This window comes from Centruroides sculpturatus, unplaced genomic scaffold (assembly GCF_000671375.1).
Source record: "Centruroides sculpturatus isolate CEXI.00-Female unplaced genomic scaffold, Cexi_2.0 scaffold265, whole genome shotgun sequence".
Lineage (NCBI taxonomy): Eukaryota > Metazoa > Arthropoda > Arachnida > Scorpiones > Buthidae > Centruroides > Centruroides sculpturatus.
Genome location: NW_019384449.1, coordinates 621375 through 632639, shown reverse-complemented (window position 1 = coordinate 632639; position 11265 = coordinate 621375). Strand labels below are relative to the sequence as shown.

The 11265-nt window shown below is 26.3% G+C and overlaps 1 protein-coding gene across 3 annotated transcripts in view; it reads left to right on the top strand.

Moving 5' to 3' along the window:
• LOC111620520 (WD repeat-containing protein 63-like) overlaps positions 1-11265 on the top strand; it is a 16242-nt gene that overhangs the window by 1469 nt on the left and 3508 nt on the right. For all 3 annotated transcript variants that reach the window (XR_002755926.1, XM_023362448.1, XM_023362447.1), the window contains exons 2-14: positions 1711-1822; positions 2880-2958; positions 3034-3158; positions 3843-4013; positions 4473-4595; positions 4672-4745; positions 6630-6753; positions 7824-7890; positions 7959-8023; positions 8096-8159; positions 8225-8355; positions 8429-8633; positions 8699-8790. Coding sequence is in view for 2 of the 3 variants with exons in the window: in XM_023362448.1 (XP_023218216.1) it covers positions 1711-1822; positions 2880-2958; positions 3034-3158; positions 3843-4013; positions 4473-4595; positions 4672-4745; positions 6630-6753; positions 7824-7890; positions 7959-8023; positions 8096-8159; positions 8225-8355; positions 8429-8633; positions 8699-8790 (1432 nt within the window). In the remaining variant the exon portion in view is untranslated. The remainder of the gene's footprint in view (positions 1-1710; positions 1823-2879; positions 2959-3033; positions 3159-3842; positions 4014-4472; positions 4596-4671; positions 4746-6629; positions 6754-7823; positions 7891-7958; positions 8024-8095; positions 8160-8224; positions 8356-8428; positions 8634-8698; positions 8791-11265) is intronic.

The window sequence follows — 11265 nt, the reverse complement described above, 5'->3', positions numbered from 1 at the left end:
GTAATGTTAAATAAATCAACAATCATATATTGTAAAAATATAGTAGATGTCAGATATGTAAATTTATATTGTAGAAGTTATGTAAATTCGTATTATATTGTCAATGCTTATCAAAGGAAATAAGGATTTAGTAAAACAGATTTATGAGTAAAAAGCATAATCAATTGTATACCAATTTGATAATTGTTGTCTAAGGTATATTTTAGACCAAGGATTTTGTAAGACTGTTTTATAAGTAAAAGGTATAATCAATTTTGTACAGTACAACCTTAATAACAGCCGTACTCAAGGTATGCCTTAATTAAATATAGTTTTATAGATACTATAAAACTTATGTATAGTTTTATATAGATACGTTGTATACTCTCCTAATATTATAGTAGGCTACAAGAAAAAATACTGTGAATAAGCTGATGTTGCTGAAAAAATATCGAAAGTAAACTGCTACTTTAATTTATAAAACCTGTATGGATAGGTATGTTTTATTTTTTAAAAATTTTACAAAACTTGTGTATTCCTTTTTATGTGTATGTTATATCCTTTTTAAATGTTTTAGTTGACTGAAGAGGGGCTTAAGAGCTCGAAACGTGTAATTTTTTCCACACGTATCAACTAAATAAAGATGAGAAAATCCGCCAAGTGTCTTAATTTATAGCACTATATTGTGTCAGAAGCATAAACAAATAGCAAAGCACGGTTTCATATCATCAAAAAAAGAGAAATTTGTAGTTACTTGTAAAACTGTCACCAATTTCAAGTTTAGTGATAGCAAGATATTTGGGTGATATTTTTATTAAAGTGGTGATAAACCCTAGTCCACTTATTTCAGCATCTAGCATGAAATTGAATCACAAAGCATACTTCAAGAAAAATAAATTAAATCTGGGTTTAATATCAGTCAGTGCAGGTCTCATAGCGATTTCTATGTTGCAAAGACAAGAGCGCTGCTTTGTTTTGATGTTGGTCATTACTGAAAATGCCATTTCACACATATAAGTGGTTGCAAATCGTAAGAGAACTGCCATTGCTAATTCATAATTAAGAGAGTAGTGGATACTCTGCTTTCACACTAAGCCAAAAAGAATCTACTATTTCTAAACATGAATCCATAGTAAATTTATAAAATATTTGAAAAAAAAATTGATCTGTCATCAATTTTTCTGCAACCTCCCAAATATTTTGCACAACCCTTGCTTTGAGAATCACTGATTTATACAAACATTACAATTTTTTTTTTTCTGGAAGGAAAAAAATATAGTTTACATCAGCATTTTCTAAAATGTATTCTATGACCTAGTATTAGTCTGAGGAGAAACAATACCAATTCATGGAAAAATATGAAATAGAGAAGAAGAATAAATTTATAATAAAAATAAATTTGATATTTTTAAAACTTTGTGTAGTAAGATATTTTATTAAACAATAATGCAATGAATGTTCTTTAATAAGATTTTAATTAGATAAAAATTGTTGTATATGTATAATATATATATATCAGTAATGTTTCTTGAGGTTGTTTTTAAGAAAAATGACTGAAAATAACTGATTCCTAAATTGAAAATTTTCAAAAAGAATGACTCATATTCTAAATTGTAACTGTTCTTTAAAAACCAATATAATTATATATATAATTTCTTTTTATTATTATTATAGTGTAGCATATATAAAATTAGATAGTGTTTTAATTAAACTTGGTTTTTTTATTTACAGAATGCTTAAAATTATTAATGAAAACTTAACTTCTGATATCTTCAAAGATGACTGGTTAGAACTTAGTGAAGAAGAATTTCAGCCACCAAAATTTTCTACTGATCATATAAAAGTGAAATCAGATTTACAGTTACAATTATTTGAAAATTTTATTAGTATAACATTCTTTTATTATTTAATTTTTAAGTATATCATGTTATGATAACTTTGTGCATTGTTGCAAAGAAAGAATTAAAGTTAAATATGCGATATATCTAAAAATATATTTGACTAACCTTTAAACTTCAGCAGATATTTATTAAAACAAACATTTTTGACCTTTTCAAGGTTCTCATCAGATAATCTTTCAAAAAACAGAACAATGCTTGAAAGTTTGGTGTTCCAGACAGAGAAGATTGTTACAAAATTTAAAAGATGGAGTACTGCCATTTGAATACATTGAAGAAATACAGCATAAATAAAAATTTAACAATCTTTTTGGTGTTTGAACTATGATTCATTTTTGAAATTCTGGTAACAATCTTCTTTATTTGGAACACTGGACTTTTAAGAATTTCAAGTGTAGTTCTAATTTTTGGAAGAAGGGCTTGAAACAGTTGAAAGCATTTGTTTTAACATATATCTGCTGAAGTTTAAAGGTTAGTGAAATACATTTTTTATGAAATCCTTCAAATTGACTGTACTTTACAATATGACATATGTAAAATATCTTTTGACAATCATATTTTAACAAATACAGTTTCTATTTTAAATATTTATATAAATTATTCTTTTAGTCTCTAATAAAAAAAATTAACAGATCTTACTGAATCAATTCTTCTATGAATTTTTATATTCTAATTCTATTTATATTCAAAAATGATAAAATCATAGTTATGATACAGTTTTTATTTTGAAATAATGAAGATATTTTTTATTCTTAAAAAGGTATAAAAAGATTATCAAATGACTGCAAAAGATCTGATTATTTTTTGAAAATATTATATTTTTTATAATTCATTATTTAATACAATTTATTTCCAATTAAAATTATTTCTTCTTGAAGAAGCTAGGTTTTAAGTATTACATTATATTTTTAATAAATAAAAATTTAAGTTAAGATTTAAAATTAATTGATTTTAAAATTTAATTTGTTTTAATTATTCAATATTTTTTACTTTCTATTTCAGATTTTTCAATCTTTTACTTCTCTTAAATATAGTATAAAGAAAATGATAAGTCATATTAGCTGGTATCCCATAATTGATGGTATGTTTTAAAAATATAGTTTAATATATTGTTAAAATGAAAATAAAGTTTTCTAAAATTGAATAATTGTCTTAGGCATTATTGTTGCTTCCTGTATTAAATCATACAGTTTTTATGAAAGAATAGACAAATTTGCTTATTTCACTCTTCAACCCAGTTTGATTCTGTTTTGGAGTTTCATTGATCCTATAAATCCAAAAGTGAGTAGAAACTGGTTGATTTACCATAATAAATATTATTATTATTATAAATATTCTAAAAATAAGTGCAACTATAATGATTTAATTCCATTTAATTTTTTATCTTTAATTGTGTTACAATTTGAAAAAATTGTAGACCTATAAATTCCCATTGTCTGTCTGTCAGCTAGATAGATGAAAGTCAAAACCAGGTTTGGAAAGCTAGAAGCAGGAGGAACCAATAAGCTATACACGAACTTCCAGTATAGACCTGAGTTATGTGATTTCAATTCAATAATTTTTCCCAGAACAGCATGCCTCTGTTGTTGTCAGGAAAAGTATGATGTACAGGGGCAATATACTAATAATTTGAGATCCAGATTATATAGTTTAAATTAAATAAGTTAAAAATATGATTAGAAATTGCAGCCCTGCATTGTGACAATGTCACAATAATTTTTGCTTGTTCAAAATAATTTATTAAAGACAATTATATAAAGATGTAACATAATATATTTTATATGAACAAAGATCAGAAAACTAGTATTTTTTGTTAATTGAAAATTGACATTAAAATTTTAATTAATTATACTTAGTTTTCCTCATAGTTACATATAAGAAATTCAAAAAGTATCATCAGTATGTTACTTTTACTTAAATGAAAAAACAAATAATTAACTATATATTATTATTTCATATGTATAGCTCTTGTTAGAAGCACCTGATGATGTTTTGATCTTTCAATTTAATCCTACCAATCCCAATTTGGTAGCTGGAGGATGTATTAATGGCCAACTTATTTTATGGGATCTCACATCGTATCAAAAAGAATTAAAAAAACTGACTGAGCCTCAGCATCAGATTAAATCTCAAATAGTAAGTTTTTTTATTGATATATCTAAAATTTTTTGAAAATTAATTATGTTAATCAGTTTAATACATTTCTACAGTAGATATACCACTTATTGACTACATTTTCATAATTTTCACTAATTAATATTGTCAAATGATTGGTTAGTTTTTGTATATTAAAGATAAATGTCCAAAAATAATTTCATATTAAATAGTAAATTGATAATGAGTAATATTTTTGTATTTAAAATATCCTAAAAGATCTGTTGAGTTTTGAAAATTTTGTTTATTAGATACTTTTAAACAAAAGTAAAAAAATGTTTTTAATACAAATACAAGATGAATAAAATCAGTTTACTAATCTATTTGACTGTTGAAGATATTTCAATAGTTTGTTTATTAAGCAGATAATAAATTTTATATAAAGAATATATCTGTCAATATTAAATTTATTTTAAATAGTATAAATTTATTGTTATTTAGTGTTCAATATATGAAAAAGAAATTCAAGAAGTGCCAATTATCAAGCATGTTGCATCATCTGGCATAGATCAAGGACATCTATCAGACATTTTATATCTAGAATGGTTCCCAAATAATGTAGAGGTTGTTGATTTGCTTCACGACTTTTAAGTTAGAAAAAAAATTGAACAATTTCATAAAAATTTATTTTTTGTTATAGGTGAAGGAAAATGGAAATGTTTCTTGGAGCAAATTAAAATTTTCTGTGCAACTAATGACTTCAGGTTCTGATGGGTATGAAAGTCATTGAACATAAAATATTTTAATTTGTTAATCTCATAAAACTGATTTTGAATTTGTTTTCAAATTTCTTACTGTTTCATCTTTAAGTTTATAACAAAATTGCTATTAAATAAACTATTGCTGAAATATTTGCTAAAGTATAATATAAAAATAAACTCTCATATCCATTTCTTTTCTGGAGTTTCAATAGAGTATAAATAATTTAGTTAACATTTTCTTTAAAAATATAAAATTAAGATTTGAACATATGATTTTATATTATGGAATGATACTGTGACTAGAATTTTTATTTAATACTACAGATTCATGTTATCATCTAGTGAAATATAGATTAATACTGTAAATAAATTTTACATTCTTAGTTTAGTATTAATTTTTGATTGTATACAGTCATTTGCAAAACTTTAAGACCACACACAAAAAAAGCAAATTTAATGGAATTTTATTGCAGGAGCTTCTTAGTGATCAACAACAATTCTTCTTATAACATGGTCATCAAATGGAGAGGTTTTTCTCAGGAGACTACTACTATTACTGATAGCTTGATGAACAGTTGTCTTAGATGCTCACGTTTACTCTAGAACTCATTTGACGTTCAGAAAAATCAACTTTATACACGGTCACTATTTTTCTGCTCTTTTTGCAACAGTGAGTGAAGGTTTCTTACCCATTATAATAATTATAGTACAGCACTGTCTATGCCAAAATCGAGTCAACAACTGCCAAAAACCATACATGCGCCTTTATCTATACCAGCAGAGAATGCATATGATGCAATCAACATACGAGATGATATAATAATCTATGCAAATGATGAAATGTATAAAATACTGGAAAACAACTAGTAGTCTTAAATTTTGAAATCTTCATAAATCAGAAACACAGTTGTTTGCAAAAGTTTAACTGGTACTTTTTAGTTATAAAGATCTATAAATTAGATTTGTTTATTGACAGTTTAAGATTAAGAAAAACTTGTTTTATTGGACAGGATGGATGATGATAGTTATCTTTTGTTATTTTCAGCATCCATGTAATATGATATTGATCAGTGTTAGCTATGCAGCTAAATTTTGCAGCATTCATTATGTATTGTCATAATTTTACATTGGAAATTATAGTTAATATTCTAACTAATAAATTTTTTGTTATTTTTTGAGATGACATAATTTTTAAAAATGTAGGAAATTACCTAAGTAATTAGTAAAGCAAGTATCAAAAACTTTAGTTACCTCCCAAATTATATATTTTTGATAATTTTTTGTAATTTATATTGAAATTAATTTTTTTCCGTTTTTATATATAAATTTTATTTTTATTGACTAGAGGAATATCGACTTTATTTAAAATGGAATATTCTAATATCCCAGTTCTCAACAATAGGGTATATTAGAATCATTATTGGATGTTTTTTGTATAAATAAAAAAGGATAAGAATATTGGCATTGACAAATAAGAAAAATATACGTTACACTATCTGGAACCTATGACCTATCTGGTGCTCTACATGTATATATTGTATATTATATACATGTAGAGCACCGGTCACAAGTTCCAGATAGTGTAACGTTGATTTCACCCCAGTGCTGAAAGTAGAACAGTTCCTATATTTTAAGAAAAATGTGATTCAAACTAGGTTGTCATAGTAATAATTTCATCATTTCCATTCACATGGTAGCAAGTTTTGGAATAAATATTTTTTGAGAGATCATAATACAGTTCTGTGTAGATAGTTTACATATAACTGAGGACAAGGAATTTTTTTGAATAAAGCATATATGAAGATTACATCCGTTTCTAATAACTGTTATTCTGAACAATTTCCTTCTTTGGTTTTTATGAAAGAAAATATCAATAATAAGATATAACTATTTTTAGTTTCATCAAGATATGGGATATTCGACCAGAGAAGAAAACTCACCAAGATGAATTGTTTTCTGTAGTTAAGGCTCACATTAGCATTTATACTTCACTTGATTTAACATGGAGTCCAATACATTCAGTAAGTAAACAAATATTTATTTTGTTGAAATTGTAACTTTAATTTTGCTTTATTTATCAAAACAGGAGAATGAAAAATGATAAAAAAAAAAAAATTTGTGTGAAAAAATTTAATAAATGCCTGTTTAATAGAATAATTTATTTATCAGAAATAAATTTTCATACCAATTGTTTTGGTTAATTTAACACAAAAATATGTTTAATCAATAAAGATCATTTGGTTCATTAATAGATTCTACAATGCTTACTGTGAAGAGAAAACACACAACAAAGTCTTCCTCCTTGCTGTTCTATGATCTACCAACCAGAGAGGTCTTCAAATTACAATTTGATTTATCACACATCAAACTGGAGCAACAGCTATTTGAATTGCACAGATATATATGTCTAGAGGAGTTTCAATACACTGGCTCCTCAGTATATTTTTCTCCCCCCATGATATATGAATTTGCAACTATATGAAGTTCATTACTCAAACTTGTTTGTTATCTCTACACAAGTATAATTTAAATGGAAGTAAAAATTGTGTATGTTTGTTTACATGGACAGGAAGATGATCAAGGAAAGGAGTTAGGAGACAATCTGATAGCATGCTCCACAAAAATGAATCAAATATTAATTTGTTTAAAATTTATTTTATAAATTCGTAGAATCAAGTAGTTGTTCAGAAGAATTTTTCACTGAATATGCAGTAAGGGATGTGATTTATAGATTCCAGAGAAACCGGGTAGTTTTTACTATAGCTTACAGTGACCATAAGTGAAAATGGTCAGTTTCCTTTTGCGCAATGAATGGATTGAATGGAACATAACACTTAGGTAACAAAAGTGAACAGTTATTGCGCATGCACGTCTGACACACACACAAAAACACTTCACACTATAGTGGAGTGTGTTAAAAAGATCAAGTGGGGGATTTCAACTCAACATTTGACCCCAAAAAAGATTAAGAATCACTTATCTGATTTAACAGTTAAACTAAATAAAAGATATATAAATTAAAAAATTTAATCTTTCTGCTAATTTGGCAGTGGTTTTTAAGTTATAAATTATTTCAATATTTTATTTTTAGGTAAAACTTGCACCACCTGCTGATAGTGCACAAAACAATGTATCTGTATTTTCTTTTGAAATTAAAGGTAACGATTCTGAAATTCTTAAGCTTAATGCTCATATATAATTTTTTCTTATTGGTTTCTTTTATCAGAAAATTCAAATGATGAGATAAGAAAATCTGCTCCTCCTGCATCAAATTTTATTGGTGGCAATGTGGTAAGAATTATAATTACTTTGAAACTCACTGATATATAAATCAAATTTGAATATAATTTTTACTCACAATAGAATGGCGATATCTTTTATGGTGACTGGAAAATACCATGTGATGCCACTGGACAGCTAACTGAATGTAAATAATTTTTAAAAATTTTCTAAAGAATATGAAAATAACTTTTAACTAAATCAATTTTTTAGGTATTTCACCAATTTATTTTGAATGTAAAATAGGAGGATTTGTAAATACAATTCAACATTCTCCTTTCATACAAGATGTATATTTAGTAGTAGGAGGATGGAAAATGGCAATATGGAAGTCAGATATACCAGTATCTGTTAAATTTAAATATTTAGATTTTAAATAGTCTTAATAATTGTATAATACTGCTTTTCTTATTTCAGTATGGTCCTTTGCTTGAATCATCATGTGGGACTTGTGAAAGAACAGCCGGTCATTGGTCACTAACCCGACCAGGAATTATATTTATTGGTCAAAGCAATGGAAACATAGAAGTATGGGATATTTTACACCAAACTCACGAACCCATTTTAATTCAAAATGTTTCTGCTAATTTCATAACTAAAATTAAACCAAAAATTATGAAAGGTTAGTATCGTTCAGATGTTATTTTTGATTTGATGTAACTTTTTTGAATAATATATTTTTTATAGATAAATCTCATGTGTTAGCTATCAGTGATGCAAATGGAACTTTATATATCATGGACCTACCTTTATCACTTTGGTCACCTGTACAAAATGAGGTTAGAATTTGATTGTTTTAGAAATAAAATTATAATAGAATCCACTTATTGTAATCATAAATACTGTTATCAGGATTAGCATATCCTAAAACAATAAGCAAAGTTTATTAAGCTTTTGTGAGGATCCAGTTCCCTATAATTAGCAAAATTTTAATGAAATTCCTGGAGGATCTGACAAAATTGTGGCATTTACCTTTGTCCTTTCTAGTAATAGACATCAGTGAATTCTTGCAACCTGTCCCTGGTGACCCAAAATATAATTAAAAAAGAAAACTGAAGATTGAACATAATTATTTTCTTTTTAAGTGTCAGAGATTATTTATTTACTTTCAATTTTCACTAACACATACACAGGGTAGTCCCAAAGTGATTACAATAAGAGATTCTACTGTATCTCATGAATTAAAATCTTAAATATTTTATGAATTGATTACTCAAAATGAAAAAAAGTTTAATTATAAATAGTGTCTTTTCAAAATATAACAAATATTTTTATTGTTGCCATTAGGAGTATCTCCTATTTCAGGTATTTCAATTTGTTGAATTCTGTTCATATTTTATCAAATCCAGAGAAAAATTGGTTATCAGGCACAAAATTGAAGAATTATAAATAATATTTCCTTCTCCTCCTGACTTGTCATAAATATATCTTGCATACAATGACATATAGTATTGTTCTCCAAAACAACTTTGGTATTATTCTCAGTAAAGTTCATAGAGCTTTGAGGATACACGTCATTCATTTTTTATTGTAGTATGTGAGAAACTTTCATACAGCTGTATTACATTCAAAACAAATGCTCGAAAACCAAAGTCTGAACAATGCACTTCACGACTCGTGTGGTTTTTCTGCATTATTGATGAGACTCAAATCTCTGAGTTATGCAGTGGTCATCATTGCAGGATCTCTTGGAAACAGATGAATAATTCCTTTTACATTTTACCCTATTTAAATATGGGAAGAAGAAGGAAGCATTTTATAAAGAATTTTTTTCTTTATAAAATGCTTCCTTTTCCATAAAAGAGATTGCCTGCCTGATTATGTATTTTCCATTAAATATTAGTTTCTCTTACAGTATAAATTAAGACAAATGTGTTTATAACTTCTCTACAAATATCTATAATTCAAGGTAATTAAGCCATCATCTTGTGCTAAGTAGTTCAAGTTGAGAATTACCAATACCATTTTTTAATTATCCTTCTTTTTAACTCTGTTCTCAAGATTAAAAATAAACAGGCAAATTATCTTTTCAAATTGCAGCACAAAAATACAATTTATAATTTAATTGAAGTTGGCTTTTCCAAAATGTAATTATTCACATTTTTCACAATTTGTTGTTATTGAAAGTGGTATAAGTCCAATGTACCTAAAAAATCATTTATTTTCTTTAACAATTTTATTAATACTAGCTGTTATCTGCAACTTCGTCCGAGCGGATTTTGCAAGCAGCGTTTGCTTGCAAAATCTGCACGGACAAAGTTGCAGGTAACAGCTAGTAACACCATTTATATTCAGTATTTCAAAAACCATAGTAATTGTTATATAATACCTACCACTGACAAACCAATAAGTAATAACAAATTTGAATTTAAAACGGTTTGAACATTTGGTTAAAAAATTGAAATATATAAAAATATTTATAACAATGTCAAGTGTATTAAATTGATAACATTTCAAAGTACTCAGTGAAGACTAAAAATCACATCTAAAATAATACAATAAGCCTTAATCCTCTTTCCGTGTGGGAATTTCGAAAAATTCCTTCTTAGGGTATGTCATGAAAACACACACTGTGTACCAAATTTCACCTCTTTAGGTTCAGCAGTTTGCTTTGGGTGATGATGAATCAATCACTCAGTCAGTCAGGACAAGTAATTTTATATATTTACTAGTGATGTAACGAATATTCGGCCACTATTCAGTATTCGGCTGAATACCGAATACCTAAAAACAGGAGTAAGAAATAACAAAACACAGTAAATTAATCATTTTGGTAACTTTTATCAATGCTGAACATACATTTTAAGATCGAGAAAGTGCATTTTTTGCTTATTTATGATTTTTTTAAGAGATTAAAAAAGGGTAACAAATCAAATGAAAACTACCTACTTATTATGTAGTTTAGTCATCTATATACTCATATATAAAAGAACAAGTCCTGATAGGATAATTAATGCAGAGCCAAAACTACTGATGTTAGAATCTTAAAAATTTGAGGGTGTGTTCCTTTTGAAAAGTTTAGATGTACTAAGAAAAGATTTTATGAAATTAAACCCTAAAGGAGTTAAAAACAGTAAAAAATTTATATGAAAATTTTTACTGCGTGGGCACATTAGATCGAAACTTAGGTCATAAAATGTGAAAAAATAATAATTAATGATCTGTAATTTTATGAAATCATCCTTTATTATAAACTTGAAAATTAAATTAACTTTTTTGTTTCATTGTACAAAATTATTTATTATAACTGAAGT